The following is a 24482-nucleotide window of genomic DNA, read 5'->3' on the forward strand; positions in this document are numbered from 1 at the left end:
TGCTGGGGATTCAGTCTCAGGCCTTCTGCATGCAAAGCAGATGCACTACCACTGAGCTATAGCCCTTTCCTGTTATTCTATTATTCCAAAGAATGTGAGATTACGTGAGAAATTACCATAAATTTGTTGTTTTTAGCATCCTTTTATTCTTTTGTGCTCGTTTGATCTTTAGTGTTAATTTGTATCGTTATACTTTAATATTTTTATTTAACTTATTCTTTGTCATGTAGATAGTCTATAATATGAGGCAACTAGTGAATACAAATAACAAAATAATAAATACAAAGCATTCTGAATGGCTGGGGAAATACTTTTATTAGGATCCTAACAACTGAAACAGAAATTTGAAATAATGATTTGAGGTAATTTTGCTCAAAGACTCCAGTAAGAGATGAAGAGCGCTTTTTGTAAGGAGCATGTTTTGAATAGCAGTGATTTGTGACTCCACATATTCCTGGAGAGCAGGTTTCACAATTGTTAAGCAACTTTATGTAAAATTGTGTTACTTCTTGAGGTCGGTTTGCTAAATTGGAATTTGGGGGCTAAGCACAGATGAGCCAGATAATTTCATTACTTGTCTTATGAATTGTATGGCTTTCTGGGTGACATTTTCTTATTCTGGTACACTTGTGTGAGGGTTCCGGAATTAGATGTACTGCATAAATTGACAACAGAAGTGTTTGTGGCTCAGTTTCAACTCACAGAAGTGTGAGAGTTTTAATCAGTGAAAATTTTTCTGAGTCTTGATTTGGCTTCATATGGGTGGAATTCTAATCTCCATACTTACCTTTTATTCACATGGGTGGTGGGGACTTTGTACCAGGCAATATGGCATAGGCCATGCAATTCCTGTTTCAAAACTAGATTGTAGCAATCAATATTCGGTGAGAAAAACCAATCAATGATAAATAGCAGGGTGCTTCTGGATTCATGCTTTAAGGGGGCTAGTGAAGGCCTCATTTGTGGCTGCAATACAGCACTCTAATTCTGACTTTGCCTATGCAACAGTGCAGTGGAACTGCATCTCACTGTGTGGATGGGGCTTGCAACCAAAAAGTAGTAGGGTTATGTCTGAAGGTGGTGCTTTAACATGAAGCAGAATCTTCAGACATAACTATCTCTAAATTATGAAGCAGCCTTTTAAAGAACCTTATTTACAACTGAAGTTGGTAGTTGTAAGCTCTGCCCCATGCATTCTGCTTCTTTCTGTGGAGAAAACCTCAAATAGTTCATATATAACATAACTTGAAAATGATGAAAATCTGCTTTTTGTCATAAGTGAAGAGGGACTCTTCCCATCGCTCACAAGTACTAGGCTTTTCAAAAAATATAGATGCTCAATATCAGCACAGGAAACTTCTCCTGTTCTCCATGGTTGCTCATTTTCATGTAAATGTTTTACTGATATGGACCACTATTGCATGTCATGGTAAGGCATAAACCATAGCTTACCATTCACGAGCAAATTGCGACTTCTTCATTCTTTCCTGCTTTGGTAGGAGAAAACTATGATCCCTCATTTAGCATTGCATCCAAACCAGAGGCAATGGTTTGTTACACTTCCAGCAAAGTACGATCGGTAATTAATTACTGATGTAATTACCTATCATGGTTTGTTGGAGCAAAACAAATCATAATCCCTGGTTTAGATGTAATGTAATGCCGTGTTCATGGTAAACCATTAACTATTGAACCATTTACCATGGTTTGCCATGATGTGTGTGCTGGCCACTGTTTCACTTAATTTGTATTTACTGTATGCCCTTGAATGCATGTTTGAGCTCTGTATATTAAGTAGTTCTTACTTTTGTTTGCTTTTTGTGCAAGTAGAAGAATTTAAACCAGTGCTTGGTTCTTACTGAGCAGTAATCCTTAGGTAATGAAATGTAATGCCAGATAATTTATATATAGAAGAGAAAAAATATTTAAATGCCTTCAGTACTTTGGAGTTCTTATATTCCCACTTCACTAAAATGCAGACGGTTGATTTTTCATATATGTATATATTTCTTTTCTTCCATCATGGAACTCAAAATGATGTAGATGGAATTCCCGAGTAGTCTGCATCCAAGAACTGAGTGGACCCAAACCTGCTTAGCATCAGCAAGTGGCCTTCTGTGCCTTCAGACCATATCTGAGGAGGAAGGTTCAGTCAGCCTAAATAACTGCTGTTCCTGAACTTACCCAGGATTCTTGTATAGTGTAATAGCTTAATTCAGTTCAGCACCGTAGTAGAAAGAAGATGCCAAGTTATCAGTAATGTTTATGTCCAGCTTGACTGTTCTTTTATTCAAGTTTGTGTATGAGTTTCTTTTAATAGGGCATTATTAGAGTCTACACACACTAGCCTTTGAGAACAGAATGGAACATTTTCATTATTGATGAGGAATTGTATCCATTCCGATAGACTAGTTGGGGGGTAATTCAAGACACCAGAATCATTAAATGAATGGGTGACAGTTTTCCAAATGCTGCAGCTTTTATTTTCAAGCAACTATTATTTATTCAACAGAGCACACTGCTTCTTCAGCTATGCAAAAACAAGTATTCCTCCCCCCCCCAAAAAAAAACCATTGGCAAAACATGTCTTCTTAGTTTTAGCTTTACTTCCTAGAAGTAAATTGCAGTTTGCAATTGTTTTTCCTTAGTGGTATTGCTAGAATGTTGATGCCCCAACCTGTCCAAAGGGATTACGTAACAATCCAGTCTTATTGGGTTCTTTATCTGGTGTCTGATTACACCTTTCATAACACCATCTCCTCCTCCAGAGCAAGTTCTGCATGTGTCATCATTGCCCAATCACAGGTCTCATTCTAATGATCAGAGGAGGTGGTGTTCTCTGGCACCCACCTTTGTTTTTTGTTGCTGCTGAGCAAGTTTAGTTGCTTTTTAGAGTTTTTAGGGGGAGGGGGTAAAGCTGTTTAATGACAATAGCCTTTTAAAACAAAACTACGTTTCTAGAATATGAGCAAGTTCCAACGCAAACTCTCTTTTGCTTCAGGGACAACTATCAGTTGGTTGGAACCCAAGATCTCTCTACCAAACCACTTCAAAAATGGAGCAGATCAGAATTTTTCCCCAGATCAAAACAAGCCATCATCGATCAAAGAGGAGCAGTCAATTTCAAGTTCCAGTCAGCTAATCAGGGTAAGGTAACACAGAAGCCTCAGTTGTGTGTGTTTTCCCCCCCTCCTCTATACTTAAGGAATGGCCTATAGTAAGCAACAATTTGGGCATTATTGAGAAAAACCAGAGTTTCTGTTTTTTTATTTGAGTCTTATACAAAAAAAGGTAACACAGTATCAATGTAGATCTCTCTTCCTATCTCGCAGCATATTTCCTTCTTACATTATCAAGTGAAGGAGGAAACATGGAAGAGCAAGCATTAATGAATGTAATAACTGAGTATAAATTATAATTATCCCACAATGAAATATGGTTACAAAGCAATATTTAGATTAAACAATGAGGAATGTTTCAGGTATAGGTGTCAAAATCAGTCAAGATAAAATAAGGAAATTGAATGTTTTTACTAGGAACTTGTTGCACTTCATTTATAGAAATCATTCTTAAAACTTAGTGCTTAAAAGGGGTGATAAGTTGGGAGATCTCACAGTAGAACTACACATTTCATATTAAAAATATTTTCAGTTGAAAGGGTATTATGAAAGTTTTTCAATAATAGGGGCAGTTCTTTTTAACATGACAATTTTTGTCATAGCAATGACTTTCAAAAGCAACCTCATGAATAAAAATTGTAAGAATGGATGCTATCATTTTTTTTACTTCTCTTATTAAAAATGGAGAAATATCATGACAGTCAAATTGATTTAAGCTTAATATAAAGAGTGTGCATTCCTTAACCTTTTTAAAGGAATTGGAAGCTAAAGCCTGGCATTTCATTGTAGCTTCCTCTTGAATCAGGCTGTTCAAACAAGAAACTTGAGTTATGTAAGTGGAATCACAGGGGGTTAGGAGTGTTGGTGAACTTGTTGAAAACTCAGCAGCTGTTGTCTTTCCAGGGTGCTACTGCAAGGAAAGAGAGGCTCCCCTCTGCCGCTTGCCATTTCTGTTCTGATTATTGCTGTTTACAGCTTTTCTTTGCTTCTCCCTGGTTACTGCCATGCTTTGCTCTAGGAGATGACAAATCCCTACTACGCACCCTGTTGCTCACAGCATTTGGACAGCTTTATAGGCACCTGGAAGAGCTACTGAATTGTTCTTCACGAGACCTGATGCCCAACCCATTGTTCACTGAGGCAGAAATCTCCACACACTCAAGCATTCCTAACTGATGAGCATATGTTGCAGGATAGAATACAGAATATACTGTGCCATAAATAGGGAGCTTCAAGGATGGGAAGGAATCAAAATACAAGTAAATAAATAAATAAACACCTGTTTTAGTAAGATGCAACTAGACAACTTAAAATGAAATCTAATCCCACATCTGCCTCGTCAGTCATAAAGAGTCAGTTTCATAACCCATTTCATTCATGTATCCCCTTTTTCTTAGTGTGCTGGTTGCTGGAATGAGCAACCCGTGTTTCAGAGCTCTTGAGTTTCCATAATAACAGCAGCAGTATGAACGTGGCTGTTCTCACAGCTCCCTTTCTGACATTGCTGGCTTCAAATGCCTAGGTTAGCAGTTCAGTTGTAGATACTAAAGAGTCTGCTAGAGAAAAGGACAATTTGCCACTCAGCGGCTTCCCCATGGACTACCACTACCCATCAGACTGCAGTATGGTGTGAGGGGAGCAGGTGTGCCATGAAACAGTACTTGCTGGCCAAATAAGTCACAAGAAGGTAAGCCAAAGCCACATGCTACAGGAGAAAGTGCTAAACAAAACCAACCAGGTGTCTAGTTAGTCTGTGTTACAGGAACATTACATCATGTAGCCCAGGGGTTCTCAAACTTTCTTTCCCCAGGGCCCACTTGAGAGGGCTGAAAATGGTACTTAGGCACATTGTGCAGGGGCAGAGCCAGTCAAAAAATAGTAGAAGGTAGAGGTGGAGTTTGGCATAATCAGCTGGCAATTCTCTACTATCTAATCCCACTTTGGAAATTTCTTAATTTTTTGCCACAGCATTTTGCTTATGGTAAGGAGTTCCACAAGGCACACACTGGTTCTGGAGGTATCGTAACTCAGCCTCCCCATGTTAGGCATAATTTGCTGATCCAGAGGCTCTGAGTGGACAAGGGTTTTTATTTTATATTCCTTGCTGCCGCCACCGCCATCCCATCAAAGTATTTTACACATCTCCTGCTCTTTCTTCTATCATACTTAACTTGTTCCTTATCCACCCAAATCCTTCCTGCTCCTTTTATGTTCAGTTCTTTCTCCTGTAATAGCTTTCATCTCCTTTCTTTCTGTTTCCAGGTGATGGTGATTAATTTTTGTCTTTGTTTCCTTCAACACTTCCTCTGACCCTTTCCTTTCAGAGGAGGGAGACTTCCCTCTCTGCTCCTCCCCCAGTCATCTTTCCTCAGCAGATGGGGTGTTGCTGATGCTGTCATCAGGCCAACCAAAAAGCCAGGGGCACTGTGTGGGCTGTGTCGGTGAGGCTCACCTGAAAGTGGACTGAGACCCACTGGTAGTCCCTGGCCTGCCAGTTGAGAAATGTTGTACCCAGAAATAGAGTTAGAATCTGGGCATCAAGTACTGCTTGGAACCTGTAAAGAAAGCAGGGAACAGAAATAGAAAAGTTCTTTTATGTTTCCCAGGACCTATCAAAGCAGAATGTCTGTCCGGCATATAGTTTTGAAAGGGTACTTCAAACAGGACATGTTAACAATAAGCATTAGCACCTATTCTACTCCACAACCAGTCTATATTAATATCTCAGACAAAGTTTTGTGGGTCATGGAGGGAAACTTGGTGGCTTGACTGCTTGAACATCCTTAGTCTTGACCCTGTGCTGCTGCTTCATTCAAAATAACACTGTAAGATTGTTCATTTTAGAAGGTAACATAGTGGCCAAGTCTTGGTGACATAGGACTCCTCTTTGTGACATTTGTTGTTGCTAATTATTTGTTTTATAACCCATCCTTAACCACAGGGTCCCAGGTGGATGGCAGCAATTTAAAATACAGTATTGAAGTCAGTTTAAAATAAATACTTGGCTTGGTTTATCTGTCTTTGTTTTTAGCCTGCCTCTTCCAATTATACTGAATATATCATTCCCTGTCTGCCATTGGAGCTCTGTCAAGCCAGGTCATCTTATTAAACTCCCTTGCTATGCTTGGCCTATAGCAGTTTTGTAGTTGGCAGTTACTTCAGGGAGAGTAACCTTGCTGCTCAGGTATCCTGTGATACACGTAGGTCACTCTTTTTTCTTTTCTTTTTCTGTGAGCTGGTAAACTTTATCGTCAGGCCAGGTCTGTTAGCAAATGACTCCTCAATAAGGAGTGCTTCTTTTGGCACTTTAACTGTAATGCCAAATAACTCTACAAGATGTTCATTAATACCAGAGTTGTGCTAGTTTCTGCTCTGCTGCATTGTTGGAACTAGATGCATGAAGCCTGTTCAGAAGCTGAGAGTGATTTCTTTTGTAAAGACATGTACTACTAAAGACGAGCAAAATCACAGATGCAAACAGAATTCTGAATCCTACTTCTGAGCCGTTCATCCATCTGTAATATTTGAAGCCATCATTCTACATAGGAAAAATTGAGCCTCTTAAACAGAGCATATGCTGCTACTTGTATTATAGTTTATGCTTCATTTTTATTAAAGTGAGTTTAGATTTCCCGCCCTGTGATTTTGCCTCACTCACTTCAGAAAATTGGTGATCTACAACAAGTACTGTAAATATATGAATACTGGTCCATTACAGGCAATCTATGGTGGTGGTTGTTATGTGCCTTCAAGTCAATCACAACTTATGGCGACCCTATGAATCAGCGACCTCCAATAGCATCTGTCATGAACCACCCTGTTCAGATCTTGTAAGTTCAGGTCTGTGGCTTCCTTGATGGAATCAATCCATCTCCTGTTTGGTCTTCCTCTTTTTCTGCTCCCTTCTGTTTTTCCCAGCATTATTGTCTTTTCTAGTGAATCATGGCTTCACATTATGTGTCCAAAGTATGATAACCTCAGTTTCATCATTTTAGCTTCTAATGATAATTCTGATTTAATTTGTTCTGACACCCAATTATTTGTCTTTTTCGTGGTCCATGGTATCTGCAAAGCTCTCCTCCAACACCACATTTCAAATGAGTTGATTTTTCTCTTATCCGCCTTTTTCACTGTCCAACTTTCACATCCATAGATAGAGATCAGGAATACCATGGTCTGAATGATCCTCACTTTAGTGTTCAATGATACATCTTTGCATTTGAGGAACTTTTCTAGTTCTCTCATAGCTGCCCTCCCCAGTCTTAGCCTTCTTCTGATTTCTTGACTATTGTCTCCATTTTGGTTAATGACTGTGCCAAAGTATTGATAATCCTTGACGTTCAGTGTCTTCATTGTCAACTTTAAAATTACATAATCTTCTGTTCTCATTATTTTAGTCTTCTTGACGTTCAGCTGTAGTCCTACTTTTGTGCTTTCCTCTTTAACTTTCAACAGCATTTGTTTCAAATCATTACTGGTTTCTACTAGTAGTATGGTATCGTCTGCGTATCTTAAATTATTGTAATTTCTCCCTCCAATTTTCACACCTCCTTCACCTTGGTCCAATCCCGCTTTCCGTATGATCTGCATACGGATTAAACAAATAGGGTGATAAAATACACCCCTGTCTCACACCCTTTCCGATTGGGAACCAATTGGTTTCTCCATATTCTGTCCTTACAATAGCCTCTTGTCCAGACTATAGGTTGTGCATCAGGACAATCAGATGCTGTGGCACCCCCATTTCTTTCAAAGCATTCCATAGTTTTTCATGATCTACACAATCAAAGGCTTTGCTGTAAACTATAAAGCACAGGGTGATTTCCTTCTGAAATTCCTTGGTCCGTTCCATTAAGCAAAGTATGTTTGTGATATGATCCATGGTACCTCTTCCTTTTCTAAATCCAGCTTGGACATATAACATATGATTATATTTATATATTAAGCCAGTCTATCAACTAATGTTAAACTACAGTTGATTAATCATCCAGCTTTTAATTAATAGATCAAATAAACCTTATTAGTATTAGAATTTAAATTTATTACCTGTCCTTTACCCAAAGGTACCAGGGCAGGTCACAACCATTCTAAAATAATAATTAAAAAGTTTAAAACAATGTAGAAGCCAGAGCTTGGAAAAGTTACTTTTTTTGAACTACAACTCCCATCAGCCCAATCCAAGCTCTGGTAGAAGCACATCATAGGGTGGGTCCTAAAATATGTATCTCAGATGTCAGAGGCCAGGGTAAAGAGGTACATCTTCAGCATTGTCTGAAAATTGTATACTGATGGGGAGTGAGTTCCGCAATTTAGAGGCTGTCACAGAGAATGCCCTCTGCTGAGCCACTTTCCCCCTGAGCTTCCGTGGGTGGCAGAGCTACCAAAAGAGCCCCCTCTGCTGATCTGAGCACCCAAGAGAGTGTGTAGGGAAGGAAGTGATCTTTCAGATATTTGGGCTTTAAATGCTAATGTGAACACCTTGCATTGGGCCCAGAAAAAAACTGACCTCCGGTGAAGCTGTTTTAAAACAGGTTTTATCAAAACCTTGAGTGACTGTTCGAGATTGTTAGATACTAGATACTAAATATAGTATTTTAGTGTTCTGATTTATTTTCAATAAGCAAAGGCTACTATTCATTGCTAAAGGGAAGACCGTCTTTTAATTTTTTACCAGTGTGGAAATCAAGAATTTAAAATATTTCCTATTTCAATAACATCCTAGAGTCACAAAAATGGAACGTATTGAAATCCTACCAGTAGTGCAGAAGTTGAAGAGATACTTTGACATTGATTTAAACTCAGGACTGTCAGCTTTATTTGCTTGTGTCTCTTATTGCTAGAAGTGAAGCGGTACATATGGACTATTTTTTTACACAAAATAAAAAGAAATGTCATCTTTTAAAATTTTGTTTTTTATAACACTTCCAAAGGGAGAAAGGAGCAAGTGTACCTTTGTAGGCTCAATAGTGGCATACCCTTCAGTCTAAGCCCGACAAATTAGTTGGGATGCTGGATTGAATTAAAATTTAAGCTGCAGTCCTATACATGCTTTCTGAATAGACATTCTTAGGACTGCACAGTCAGTTAAAGCTTACAGCCTTAACTGTTAAGTAACTTGTTTGGTCTCACTTCAGCAAATTACATTGCTTGAGAAATGACTGATCGTGTGTGGTTTGGGAGGATAACTGAACTGTCATGCTTGGGAGGAAGAGGAACTGGGTTATAAAGCCAAGGCACTTTAGGATGCTAAATTATCTGAAGTGTCATTGGTTTTTGGAATTTGCACTAGGAACCAGAGGAAATAAACACAGATGAGGAGGTAGAGGATACATGTGATCATAAAGAGGATGACCTTGGAGCTGTGGAAGAACAGCGTAGTGTTATCTTGCATCTCCTGTCTCAGCTCAAACTTGGCATGGATTTAACAAGAGTAAGTGACTAAAACATTAATCATTTTGAAATTGAGAGGGAAGTGCTTCTGTTGCTGAAGGCTGACTCAGGCACATCTGGATTTTAACCGTCACACTAATAATGATGCAAAAAAACAGATTCTCTAGCCTGATCTTAGATACATGCCTGCTAATTGGGCTGATATGAGCTGCTTGAATTACTCTCAGAAACTTTTATTTAAGAATTAAGGAATCTGCTCATATTTTGTGTGTGTATGCTAGAGAGAATAAAGTCCTCTTCAGGTGTTCTGATACTTGATTCACTAAATATGCAAAAGGGGAGAGTGGTGCAAGCATGCTAACTTCACCTCCAGGTTATTATTCCTGTCAACCTCCATGAATTGAAGTGGGAACCCTCCTGTGCTTGTGGCGGCTCCCTGCACATTTTAGATTATTTTATATCATGTAGACCCTCTAAAACACATGGTGAGCCTCCATGAGTATAAAAGGCTGCTAGCTTCAGTCACCCTCCAACTCATGAGGGTGACAGGAATTTGGGGGGGAGGAGAGAGTGGAGTTAGTGTATTCCTTCCCATCCCCCCCATTTAGTGAACGCTGTTGGAACACCTAAGGTCATGTGAGAGAGAGATTTGCATGGTTTCTTTGTACATGTACTCTGACGTATTTCTGTTCTTTATATAAACAGAAGCATTAAATTGGATTTGTATGCCATTTTAACTAATTGTTTCAATTAATTTATGAACCACAACACACATATGCCTAGCAGACAACATCTGTGTGTTTCACTTTGCACAACCATGACCTATTTAGGGGGCTTCAGAGCTAGCTAGCTCTATAGCAGCTTTCCAAGCTTCCATTAGGGTTCCAACCCATTATCTTGTTATCTTCTCTGTGAGCGCAAGTATTATGAAGGAGAATGTTCTATAAAAAATTAAAAGAAGCAAATGTAGAACTGTCATCTAACCATGACGGCCTTTTATAAAAAGTCTTTCTCCTCTTGGCGCTAGTTAAGGCTGTGCCCTTTTGGTTAGAAAAGCATTATACACTTGTCCCATCATTGCTCCATGTACTTAATGTCTTTTTCTTTTAAGGTAGTACTTCCCACTTTTATTTTGGAGAAACGCTCTTTGCTGGAAATGTATGCCGACTTCATGTCCCATCCAGATCTCTTCATTGCAATTTCAAATGGCACTAGCCCTGAGGAGAGGATGATTCGCTTTGTTGAATATTACCTCACTTCCTTTCATGAAGGTCGTAAAGGGGCAATTGTGAAAAAACCATACAATCCGATCATTGGGGAAACGTTTCACTGCTCGTGGAAGAGCCGAGTACCATCTGACACAAGTAGTAACTCTTCATCCCATTCCCTGTCTGAACAAGTGACTGTCTCAGAAGAGTCACAGGACCAAGCAGAGTCGGACTGTTACACGGTCAGATTTGTAGCGGAACAAGTGTCCCATCATCCTCCAGTCTCAGGGTTTTATGCTGAATGTGTAGAAAGGAAGATGTGTGTTAATGCTCATGTCTGGACGAAAAGTAAATTTCTGGGAATGTCAATAGGTGTGACTATGATCGGGGAAGGTAAGTGGGGAAAGCTGCAATTAGCCACTTTATATTTTTCTTATAAATTAATTAAAGATGCAAGTCATATCTATTTGGAAGTCAATGTAAAACCATTCATTTTAATCCCAGGGATGGGACAAGCCTGTTGAATACTATTAGCCACCTTGGAGATAAAGCATGAGTCTTTGTCTGTCTAAAATCTTAGCTTTTTAGAGTAGTAATAATAATAATAATATTATGAATAATAGAAACAGGTTCTGGAGAGTGTCCTGAACTACTGAGCTAAATAAAAAAAAAATTGGACAACCCATGCAATCCATATTTTGTCTACCTCTGAGTTAATTAGAAGGCTTGATAAATGTATGTTTTTGCAAAGGCTTGCTTTGATATGGGGGGTAAGAATATGTCCTCAAGGAGGGAGAGCCCATGCTTTATGCATGCCTTGAGTGTATGCAAACACCTTTCTCCACTTCCTTTTCAGACATCACCTCTATCTCTGACTTTGGTATAATAAAGGCTGCTGTGGGTTGTGAAAGAATAAGCAGAATATTCATGGCAGTTGCAGCTGTCTAAAAAAGTATTTTCTTCATACATCCTGATAGTATAACGTTTTATTTTAGAGAAGAGCGGGCTTTTTGCCTTCGGGATTACAGAGATGATGATGATTTATTTAATTTATGAATTGCTTCCTATGAAGCCTCTCAAAGTGATTTCACCATACTGTAGAAACAAATAAAACCATCAGATTCAATACAAATACCTATTGAGACAAAAATCTCCACTTGGAAGACTTGATGAAAAAGGAGAGTCTTCAACAGGTGCTGAAAAGACAATGGAGACAGCGCCTGTCTGATATGCAACAAGAGCCCTGATTCCGGCATTGTGTGGGATGGACCTCCTAATGGGGTGGTATCTGGAGGATGCCTTCTTTTGCAGAGCACAATGATCAGTTAGGTATATAAGGTTGAGATAGTCTTTTAGGTATCCTGGTCCCAAGCTGTGTAGGGCTTTGTACTCTGGTACCAGCACCTTGAACATAGCTCAGTAGTTAATTGGCAGCCAGCGTAATACTTTCAGCAGTGGCATAATACGATGGTGATATTCTGCCTCAGTGAACAGTTGAGCTCCTGCATTTTGCATCAGCTGTAGCTTCTGGGTCAGCCATTCAGTCATACTACCTCAGCTACCCTTAATAGGCCAAGAGGGGCAAAGGCCAAGGGAACATGTGATTGGCCACATTGTTGCAAACAGCTGAAAGTGATCCCATGATGTTGCAGCAGACATTGTGTGTGGGGGTGACCGTGTCTAGAGACAGGCATGTCACTGTTCCATAGTGCTTAAAAAGTGGCATCTCCCCTATCCAGATGCCTAAAGAAATCCAGGGCATTCAGGAATCCATTGGATTCCATTAGTCTCTGGAGGTGGATCAGTTAAATCAGTCAATCACCCCTGGAGTGAAGGATCTGAACCATAAGTCTGCTTCAACAGATCATGACAATGGGGTGATAGCCACTCCTTATTTCCACATCACCAAGTCCTCCAACTGGAGCAAAGGCTAAATTGAATGTGAATTGGTCTGTTTACAGTTTTGGGCAGCCTCAGCATAGGTGCTGAAATCACCCAGGGCTCTGAGTTCCCCCAAGACTGCCTCTGCCAACTTGGTCAGAGAAACTGCTGGCAACAGGGTGGATGGGTACACCCGCAGCAACTCTAGTTTACTGTCTCCCTGGCCAAAGACCAAATGCAGGCCCTCATAGCCAGCTCCAAGGCAGAGGGGTTTTCTGATTATGGAAGTCCTGTGAACCACAGCCATACCCCTACCCATCCCTGCAGCCTGTGCTGATGCTGCACCAATTATCTGGGCAGGCATAGTTGGGACAGTTGAACTCCTGCCTGCTCACCCACCCAGGTCTCATACACATTTAGATTGGAACCCTCTTCCATGATCAAATCAGGAATGATTGAGGTCTTATTATGTACCCTTTAATTTATTATCCTTTTGTATTCTGTGTTTGTAACTGATTTGTGAAAAGATGGTGATGTGATTTTGTTCTATTTCCCTTTCTCTTTCAGACATTTCTCACCATTACTAATATCCAATCATAGACAGTGTTTTGTAGAAATTTATAGTTAAAGCTTTTAATTTTTAATCTCTAATTTTTAGAATTTTGATTGTCTATATGGAATGTACTTGGTTGTAAGTCGCCCAGAGTGGCAGATTAACCTCTGCCAGATGGGCATCTAACAAATCTCATAAATCAATCAATCAATCAATCAATCCTATCTAGTGTTAGCACCACACACAGGCCAGTGGGTGCAGCAGTTGAGCAGTAAGGAACCCAGCCATGGGAGAGATGGGAGCAAGAAACAAGGCATGAATGGCCTCTCCCTCACATTCCATTATGACATCACTTCCCCATGGCCATGTCCCCCCTAGCCATGACGGCTGAGACTGAGGCAGCATCACCCATGCTCCTCCCTCTCCAAACAGCTCTTCTCAAACACATTATGTGAACAACAACAGCCTAATAACAAAAATCTACTACAACCTATCCATTATCCCAGAAGGTATCTGACAGGTTATGAATAGTTTTACCAAGAGCACACAATACCCATCCAGTCCTTGCCACAAAAAAGAGCATGCACTCCCACTCTGCCTCACACCCAAAGAAGGCCAGCCTTCTGCCAATTACAGGCTCTCCTCCTGAGGTTATCTGACAACTTTTTCCTGTCATCTCATTCTCTGCAGGACACACAGATATGCCCTCCCTACCAACCAGCTGCTTCCTGGTTGAAATCAAATAGAAGGGGGTTAGTGCCCTTACTGTCAGGACTCCCCAAGCGATGCTACCCTTTAGTGCCATCCCCACCATCCAAGAGCAGCCAAGCTTTTATGCCCCCAATCCAGTCAGGAGCTGATGCAACCGGCTGCAAGATTAGATATTCCTTCCAAGGGTAGCCTCTCTCTGGTCTCTCAGTCATGGAAGAAGGCAACAGTCTTTTCAACGCTTACAGGGGACACCATCTGTCTCGAGAACAGCCAAGCTTATTGACAAGATTAAGTAAACTTGTAACACTTGAAATTAATAAAGTGTTGTGGTTTTAGTCTCCAGAGGGTGGCTCTGTATCTATATGATACTTATGCCTGGTCCTAGTATGCATTGCATCCAGTCTTCTCTGTTTCTTTTGTATTGTACATTTAAGTTAATTTCAAATCTTTATCACAGAATTTCAGGCACCCAAAGCCCTCTTTCTGAAACTCTTGTTTCAGCATAATTGCCTATGAGAGGTGATGTTATTGATCCTGCACTGAATATTTTTGTAATAAGCAACCATATGATTGCATTGATCTGGGTTGTGCCTTGGCAGTGACACATTAGCTGTCCAATGAGACATAGATACCAGTGAGTTCAGAAAAGAGAAATTGTGGTGGGGGGAGTGTCATAGGTTTCATTACGCTAAACTAATTTGGCCTCTTGTGTAAAACAATCAGGTGGAAGTGAAGCAAATTAATTTTGTCTCTCACAGGGAAAACTTAGGAAACGTTTTCTCTTTTAACAATTAATGGTGGTAATTATCGTAACAGAAATACATATTGCTTCTTGGGAATGGGATGGTAGCACCTTGAAAGGATTTGACTAATGTCACCACCTTGATGATATTAAAAGATAAGGTTGGTCTTAATCAAAAATTTCCTGGCTCTCTGCATCCCCTAATATAAGCATGGGGAATGTGAATTATTTGTTTCTGTTTTTGTGGAGTTGATATGAATCTCTCTGTCTCATAGGTATTTTAAGTCTCTTGGAACATGGAGAGGAATACACATTTACACTGCCTTGTGCATATGCTCGGTCAATTCTGACTGTTCCTTGGGTAGAACTGGGAGGAAAAGTCAATGTTAATTGTGCTAAAACTGGATATTCTGCAAGTATTACTTTTCATACCAAACCATTCTATGGTGGCAAGCTTCACCGGTAAGTATTTATAGTTTGCAGGCCTTTTGTGCAGCATAGTGCAAAATTAATTGCAAACAACTTTTTAATGGGGATTCTGTCTTTTTCCTTACCCATGCTGAATGCAAAAAACAGAAGTCTGTGTAGTGTGTGCTGCTGCTGGCACTAATCAAAGCAAGTCACTTCACATCTTTGTTTCTCTTGAAAACCTGGAAATGATACGCCAAAAGAAGGAAGGAAACATTTTGTAAAATGCTTCTGATTCTGGTTGGAATGTCACTTTCAAGGTTTTTAAAAAAACACTTTGGTAATATGAAAAGAATCTTTGGCTTCTAGTCAACAGCAAATTCCATTTACAGAGGAGCGCAAATGGCACTGTGTAACTTTCCTCTCAGAACATCACATTATCAGAGTAATACTGTACAGCGTGGGGGATTGTAGTTTTACATTTTTGTTCCATCTTTCCTCCAAGGAGTTCAGGGAAACATAATTGTCTCCTGACTCCTTTTTTATCCTCATAACAACCCTCTGAGATCGATTACGCTGAGAGAAAATGAATGGTCCAAAGGTTACTCAGTAGGCCTCATGGCTGAATGGAGGTTAGGACCTGGGTCTCCCCACTTCTACTGTGACATTGCTGCAGCAGTTCGCTTAATTAGGCACACACTTTTGCAATTTTTCAGAATCTAAAACCACCTTGACATGGCCAGTTAAAGATTTGCAAAAGGTTTATTGATCCCTGTCGCTGGCAGGGAAGCAGTGGTAAATAAGCAAATTGTCCTCCCTTATTTTATGCTTCTATGCTAGCTGTTTTGAGAAGGTATTTGGTCTTGAAAGGTGGCCTATAAATATTTCAAATAAATAAACATAAAATCACTTGCTTTTGCTATTCGGGACCATATGGATACAGTTGTAGTTTGAATTTCCAGTGAGATTTTGGATTAGCGCTTATCAGAGTTTTTATGTGGCTTTAAGAATAAGAAAGAAAGGAAATATTGACATAGTGACTCTGCTGCTGGTTAATATTGTAATGACAATAATGCTACTATAGATTTTTCAGGGACACTATTAAATATCTGCTCTTTATTGAGTGAGATTGCATTGTCAACAACTGAAATACTGAGGTAGAAGTTGGCTTCCATAGTACAATTCTCACTTGCATAAGTTAAAATGCCTTAGTATAACATATGGTTTCAGGGAGTTTTTCCTAAAATGGAGCATAATATATAGACCTCATTATATATTTAGGTGCTGGCTGGGGCTCGTGGGAGTGGTAGTCCAAAACATGTAGATAACACCAGGTTGTCAGTATTGGGTTTTCTAAAAGGATGTCAGAAAAATTGCATACTTTTGCATAATTCAAAGTTTGCAATACTTCTCTCTAATGACCGTGTGGGGTGGCAGTGGCTAACCAGTGGGCTTTCAAGATGTTACTGGGCTGCAGCTCCCTTTATGCCTGATCATTGGCCATGCTGGCTGGGGCGGATGGGAGCTGGAGTCCAACAACATCTGGAGGGCCACAGGTTAACAACCCTTGATGTAGAGGAACATCTATCCAGTCTCATGCATTCCTTTCTTAGAAATCATAAAAGGAGAGAACCGGAAACTCTTCTAGCATTGAATGGTAGGCAAAATGCTGCTTTATTGGTATGCTAGATTTGGCATACAACCAGTTCCAGTTAAACCTTTTTGTTTGCTGTGCTTTTAATATTAATCAGCAGGTCACATACTTAAGAGTGTTTCTCTTTATGAACCCTCCATGGCATGGCATGCCGCCCTGGGGTCCTGCTGGAAGGAAGGGCGGGGTATAAATAAAATAATAAATAAATAAAATCTTGTTGATCTACCAATAATAGAAAACAATGATTTTTTAAAAAGTAATATGGCTATAAGAGTTCTTAAGAGCTCCTAAGTTACTCTTCGTCTTGACTATCTCTTTTGAAAACAGTTTTGAACTAGCAGCACACTAAAACATTAGAAATGTAGTTTTTTTAAAACACACTTGCAAATACGGTCACAAGCATCCAAATCTTGCTGTACTAGAAACTGCATGTATCCCCCTGAATAACACAGCGAGAATTGTGACCCTATGTGAATGCAGAGAGTGGACTAATCTATCTACTCTCACATTTTCCTGTCTAAGTGCTATTTTGGTTTTTTTTAGCATTACTGGTGAGGTGAAGCAGAATGCTACGAACACTGTGGTCTGTAGAGTGCAAGGTGAATGGAATAGTATCCTTGAATTCACCTACAACAATGGAGAGACAAAATGCATGGACTTGACAAAACTGCCTGTCATAAGAAAACAAGTTCGACCCATTGAGAAACAAGGGCCATTTGAGTCCAGGTAAGAGAAACTATTTTGTGTTTCCATAATGACCACTTATGGATACACTTAAAGGCCTACAATTCATTTTTGTTTGTTGATGCCAGAGTGTGTTTTTAATGTGTAACAAAAACCTATGGCAGGAAGAAATTGGCATAAGAGGGTCTTTTAAAGAATGAATTAGAAGACTTGTTAACCATGACAAAAATGAAATAGTTCTGCCACAGACTGCTGAGGACAGTGGTGGGGATAAAGACGCAATGCAGACACAGCCCTAATCCCTGAATACAAAGAATCATAAGGATTTGGCGGTAATCCACCCCAATCTCCTGTCCATTGAAGGATCTGCAAAGCAGGATGCAACTACAGCATCCCTGATGGACAGTCATCTGGCAAATGGGAGCCCATAATCTCCCAAGACAAACTATTCCACAAGCAGTCAGCTCTTACCATTAGGAAGCTTGTCCTAATATTTAGGTAAAATCTGATGCCCTGAAATTTCTACCCATTGGTTCTAGTCCTGCTCTCCAGAGCAGTCTGCACTATCTTCTGTGGGTGACAGCCCTTTAGATGTTTAAAGACAGCTATCATGCCTTCCTTTAATCTTCTCTAGGCTTTGCTCATATGATAAGGTTCCATACCCCCACCATTCTGCTTGTGGGCACACTCCAGTTTCTCAGTGGCCTTCTTAAAATTATTTATTTATTTATTTATTTCATTTATAAACCGCCCATAGCTAATAGCTCTCTGGGCGGTGTACAAACAGAGTTAAAATACAACGTTACAATAAAATCAATAACAAGTATCAGCAAAATTTAAGCTAAAACATTAAACATAAAGATCAAAACATTAAAATGCCTGGGAGCATAGCCAGGTCTTAACCTGGCGCCTAAAGGAAAGTACTGTAGGCGCCAGGCGGATCTCTTCAGGTAGGCTGTTCCACAATTCGGGGGCCACTACAGAAAAGGCCCTAGATCTAGTAACAGTCCTCCGGGCATCTAGATGGGTTGGTACCTGGAGGAGGGCCTTAGATTCTGAACAAAGCGGATGGGTAGGTTCATAGCGGGAGAGGCGTTCCACAAGATATTGCGGTCCCACACCGTGTAAGGCTTTATAGGTCAACACCAGCACCTTGAATCTGGCTCGGAAACAAATAGGTAGCCAGTGCAAACGGGCCAGGACAGGTGTTATATGCGCGGACCGATTGGTCCTTGTCAACAGCCTGGCTGCCGCGTTTTGCACTAGCTGAAGTTTCCGGACTGTCTTCAAGGGCAGCCCTACGTAGAGCGCATTACAGTAATCCAATCTAGAAGTTACCAGAGCATGAACAACTGAAGCGAGATCATCACTGTCCAGATAAGAGCGTAGTTGGGCTACTAAACGAAGATGGTAAAACGCATTCCGTGCCACCGAGGCTACTTGAGCCTCAAGCGACAAGGAAGGACACAGGGCTCCATATGTGGCCTGATCATTGCAGAATTATGCAGCCTAAGATTCCACTGGGTTTTTTTAACAGCCACACGGTTCCTTTTTTAGCAACATGGGCAAGAGAGAATGAGTGTGCTGAAGGATTCTCTCTCCGCTGTGCCTCTGCTGCTTCTGTGCACAAATTCCCTCTCACTTCCCCTGATGGCTATAACTCGGGTAGCCAGCATGGTGCTGTCCAGGTGTTGGATCCCAACTTCCATCAACCCTAGCCAATGACATGATAGGAATTGGAATCCAGCAACATCTGGAGGACACCATGTTGGCTGTTCCTGCTGTAACTGGTCATGGTGACTTCTGTGTTAACCTAACCAGGGTTAATGCTATGTGGTGTTTGAACCTATTTTGCAAAGCTTGATTAAGGAGGAATCTGGTTAGTGAATTGAATGAATTCAAGCTGGATATGGCAAAAAGGATCTTTTTCTTTCTGTTCTTCCTATCTATCTAGCATTTAAGTTTTTCCCCTTCACTGGAGGAATCTGAGATAGAGAAATGGGTTCCTAGATGGGTTTGCTTTAAACTGTGATGTTGCACAGTTTTATTTTTATTTTTAAACTACCTGGGTGTATTTTACTATATTTCTTGCCTTGAATTCACCTTAGTGAACTTCACCATACTCATTTCAGCACTCAAAATATGAGCTAATTAAAGGTATTGAGGGAGGAGAGTCTTCCTTAATTATTTAGAGGGCCAATAGATGAGTTAACATTCCAATTCTACATTCAAGGATGTGTGAATTCCAGGATCACAGTTTGCAAGTACAGAACTTGGTACTGGACACATTTCTGCATCTAGAGGAATTGACTTATTTGTAGTATGTTTACATCGTACTCTTCTTCCATCATGAAACTTAAAATGGTGTATATGCAGTTCTCCCTTCCAGGCACAGACCAGACCTTAGATGTCTCAGCTTTAGCAAGGTGGTTTCATAATGTGTCGTTATATCATACTCTGGGTTTAAAATTTGGTAGTGTTTTTTTTTTAAGGCAGTTCCTAAACTTTAGAACTTCAAAGGGATTTTTGAAAGCAAGTAAGCAGTGCCTGGTAAAAATTCACAGGTGCCAGAAAAAAAGTTGAAAAGTCTTTCCTGTGCCTGGGGAGGGGGAGGACTGCAGTTCTGTACATGGGTCTTCTACGTCCCATGCTTAATGACAGCCAAATAAAGTAATACGCAAATGTGTGTCACTTGCTTGATTTTCATAATTTATATAGGTAATACAATTACACTGTTTCTGAGAGGCAATTTGCATTAACATAGTGGAGAATGTTTAATTATCTTGGTTGCAGAATATACATGGCCCAGCCCACATTTATCTGACTTTTGGCTTCACCTCCACTCTTTGATCTATTGCGTACCTTGGGTACAACAGTAATAATAGAGAAATCATTTCCAGGTGTGTATCCATTTGCTGACTCTAGGATTACCCAGCCTTTATACTGCAACAAATTCACATTGGAAACTTGGGCATTTAGGAATTGGGTTGAGATCCCATACATTAGGGCGGGGGAACCTGTGGCCCTCCAGATATTGTCAAACATCAACTCCCATGAGCCCCAGCAGGCACTGCCACTGGCCAGGAAATGACGGGAGCTGGAGGGCTGAAGCTTCCCCATCCCTGCCATACGTCTTTTGTCTTTCGTTGGGTAAACAGCTGCACTCTAAATTGCATTGAAAGCTCTTCGTAATTTGTCTGGAGGGAAAGCACTTCTGGGATGTGGTGGCACATCCTTATTGCCTTTTATTCCCCTTTTTACAAGTTTATAGCTGTGAAGTAGCCATGAGTATTTTCATTGAACTGACCTGCTGAGAGAGCTTAAAATCAGTTACACCTTTTTAATTCAGGAAGTTGTGGCAACATGTGACAGAGTCCCTGAGGGAAGGGGACATTGATAAGGCTACAGAACATAAGAAATCACTTGAGGAACGGCAGAGGAATGAAGAACGACTCCGGGCTGAGACAGGCACACCGTGGCACACTAAATACTTTGTCAAAGATGTAAGTAACGAAACATAAGTTGAATATTTAAAATGCTAGAACTTTAGCCCATTATAGGGGCTGTTGCTGTATACTTGCCCCAGAACAGGCTTACTTAGCACTCTACAAATGTCTTGAGTCCCACAGCAAAATATCAGGGTGAGGGGATTGTCTTCCAGAAGTAACCTCTGTACAAATAAAAATATTCCTCATTTTACTACTTTGAATTATTTTGTACCGTCTATATATAGACAAAAAATGGTTGAAGATAAATGGTGGAAGATTCAGGACAGACAAAAGGAAGTACTTTACTCAGCGCATAGTGAAACTATGGAATTTGCTCCCACAAGATGCAGTAATGGCCACCAGCTTGGACAGCTTTAAAAGAAGATTAGACAAATTCATGGAGGACAGGGCTATCAGTGGCTACTAGCCGTGATGGCTGTGCTCTGCCACCCTAGTCAGAGGCAGCATGCTTCTGAAAACCAGTTGCCAGGAAGCCTCAGGAGGGGAGAGTGTTCTTGCACTTGGGTCCTGCTTGCGAGCTTCCCCCAGGCACCTGGTTGGCCACTGTGAGAACAGGATGCTGGACTAGATGGGCCACTGGCCTGATCCAGCAGGCTCTTCTTATGTTCTTATGTTCTTACCTTCTGTTGGAACAACTTTTTCTGTACTTTATAGAATAATGATTAATGCTGTACTCCATAGAATAGTTAGAATAAATATTAATACTCTTCACTCATTCTTTCCCTATATGCTTAAGCTAATTTCACAAGCTACCAGATTAGCTTTCCTCTGGAATGACTTGAAAATGTAGCTTTAGAGATATAGGAAGCTGCCATTGGTCTATCCAGGTCAGTATTGTTTACACTTGCTGGCAGCAGCTCTCCAGGGTTTCAGGCAGGAGCCTCTCCCAGCCCTACCTGGAGATGCCGGGGATTGAACCAGGGGCCATCTGCATGCAGAGCAGATGCTCTACCCCCGAGCCATGACCCTTCCCCAATATGAAGCTTTGGCTTTATATTGATTTACTTGGGAACAATTTTGTCCAGTAAGTGTTATTATCCCCATATTGCTGAAGGCAGGGTGTGGTGGGAGCAAGCCTGAGAGACTGTGGCTTGCCTAAAGCTAGTCATGGAGTTTGTGATTGAGATTTGAGCTAAGGCTCTCCTGACTTGCACTATTAGACACTATGGAATACAAACTCTAGTACCAAGAGAGTACTGGGCTCTGGCTGGGAGGAAGGGCAGGATATAAATCAAATAATAAATAAATGAATGAGAGAGAAGGTCCAAAACCGACACCAAATGTAGGCTTTCTTCTGTGTTACGGTGAGCAAGGTAAGTCTGTAAGAGGTAGATTACATATTGGCTCAGTTCAGCCATAGTTCAGTGTCAGAGGGCTTGATTTGCATGCAGAACATCCCCAGTTCAGTCTTTGGCATCTCCAGGTAGAACTGAGAATATTCTTATCTGAAATCCTGGAGAGCCACTGCCAGTCATTTTGAGCAATACTGAGCCAAGAGCCAGTGTGGCATAGTGGTTAGAGTGTCAGACTACAACCTGGGAAACCAGGGTTTGAATCGCCACACAGCCATGAAGCTGAGCTAGATGGACCAATAGTCTGACATGGTATAAGATACCTTCCTATGTTCCCAGATATATCAGAAAGCTGTGGTTCCTTCTGTGAAAGCCATGATGAGCCTCAGACTTGCGTAGCCCCCTTCGCCTCTGCTCTTTTGCACCAGTAAGAAGGAGACCTTCAGCATTCAGTTTTAAATTCATCATTTTCCCAATGACATCCAAATTCAGGCAGCTATGGTTTATTTAAGCTATAGATAGTGAGAACAATCATGCAGTTGTTTCATATCCTTTGGTTACGTTCAGTCTCTGGATAGCACTAGCCATTGAATTTACATGAAAAATTATTCTTCAACTGAGTAATTTGTTTTCTATTTGAATTGCAGGGAGATGGCTGGGTTTATTATAACCCTCTTTGGAAAAGAATGCTTGCCATACAAAATCAACCAACAGAGACAAACTAGATGGCATTTCTTCAAAATTACTCTTCTCTTTTGTTCTAATCCCTAGAACTTCCAAAATGCTGTATCTCACTAAGAGTCCTTTGGGATTTTTATACCATTGCACAAAATTATGTAAGCATAAAGGAGTAAACTACTCGGGCACTTTAAAGTTGCAGAAAATCAAAATATAGAGAGAAGTTTGCCAGGTATGTCTTTTCCCCCTTTCAAAGAACATTTTATATGGCGCTGAAGATTTTAACTGAACTGTGCATTGTATTCTTTCTAAGCACACCCTATTGTAAAAGCTGCCTAAGATTTTTTTTAAAAAAATCTAGAAACAGTAGCATTCAGAGCTGCTATGCTGTTCTGTCCAAGTGGATTTACTTCTGGAGTAATATCTGAACAGTTTTTCCCAATCTGTGTTTCAGTTTCCACTCATTTCTGAACTACTCAGTGCCCATATAAACGCCTTTTGCAGCTCTGAATTATTCACTGAAAACCTTGAAGAAGGAGTTCTTTTATAAGTTGACCTTGGAATCAGTGTTATGAACTGTCTGGATCAGGACTTGACACTTCTTTTTTTATTATTCTTCAAAGGCAATGTGTGCATGACTATGGAAGAATGAGGGATTCATGTAAACCACACCTTTTTTTAAAAAAAAAACCTCCTAAAGTAGATTAGAATTATATCTCCTATATGTAGAAGAGTTGTAGAGAGGAAGGATGGGGACAGAAGTGTAAAATTCAGAACAATTCTCAGCTACAGATCCCCCCCAGCTTCATTTCCTAGCAAACTGCTGTAAATACCATGAAGATGTCAAGACTGAAGTTCAGACCTGACTGATGTGACCTTTTAAATTTTTCCCTTCAGCTCATTGCCCTCACTCTCCTTTCCCCATGGATCATCTCTGAGACAAAGTCAGTGTTATAGGTTGTCCAGGCAAGTAATTTCATTTGTCTTCTATGTAAGTTCAAAGTCAAACATCTTTGTGAGCCCATTAACTACAAAGACTGTCACTTTCGTTTTGCTATAATACCTGAAAAGGCTTGTTTTTTGCTATGGAACTGCATACATAACCAATTGCAGTCCGATATCAGGAAACCACCATGTTCAGGTGAAAATGTTCCTCATTTTTTATGATACCAATATTTTATTGAAGTCTAAGAATTGCTGGCAATTAAAAATAGTACTGATTTATGGCTTTCGTTCTTGTTACTACAATCTACCTTAATCTTTCTAAGAGTGGTGCCTTACTCTGTTTCTTCTGATGTAGTCTTTCAATCAGTGTATATACCATTATCTGTTATCATCTGGTTTGTGTCAATAGTGGGGCCTCTCCCTACCATCATGAAAACTTACGAACTGTGTGTGAGCTGGTCACGTTTGTTTAGTTTTTTCTTCCATATTGAGGGAAAAGGTTATCCGAACGCACCCAAGAGTGGTTACATAACCATACACATTTTTCTGAAAACTGTGTCGAGAGGATTGTGAGGTTTTATGCACACATGTTGAGATTCTCTTGTACTTTTTTTTTTGCTGTGAAATGCACTGAAATCTTAATGCAACTAGTGTACAATTCCATGTGTGAGAAATGAGGAAGAAAGGAAATAAAGCTACCAAAAGAAA

At 40.3% G+C, this 24482-nt stretch overlaps 1 protein-coding gene across 1 annotated transcript in view; it reads left to right on the top strand.

The window, feature by feature from the left end:
• OSBPL11 (oxysterol binding protein like 11) overlaps window positions 1-24482 on the top strand; it is a 70311-nt gene extending 45829 nt beyond the window's left edge. Inside the window, exons 7-13 of the mRNA XM_061609019.1 lie at window positions 3002-3147; window positions 9409-9549; window positions 10621-11110; window positions 14880-15066; window positions 17210-17392; window positions 20700-20853; window positions 22799-24482. Of these exons, the coding sequence (XP_061465003.1) occupies window positions 3002-3147; window positions 9409-9549; window positions 10621-11110; window positions 14880-15066; window positions 17210-17392; window positions 20700-20853; window positions 22799-22876 (1379 nt within the window). The 3' untranslated portion in view covers window positions 22877-24482. The remainder of the gene's footprint in view (window positions 1-3001; window positions 3148-9408; window positions 9550-10620; window positions 11111-14879; window positions 15067-17209; window positions 17393-20699; window positions 20854-22798) is intronic.

Source organism: Rhineura floridana, chromosome 2 (genome assembly GCF_030035675.1).
Source record: "Rhineura floridana isolate rRhiFlo1 chromosome 2, rRhiFlo1.hap2, whole genome shotgun sequence".
NCBI lineage: Eukaryota > Metazoa > Chordata > Lepidosauria > Squamata > Rhineuridae > Rhineura > Rhineura floridana.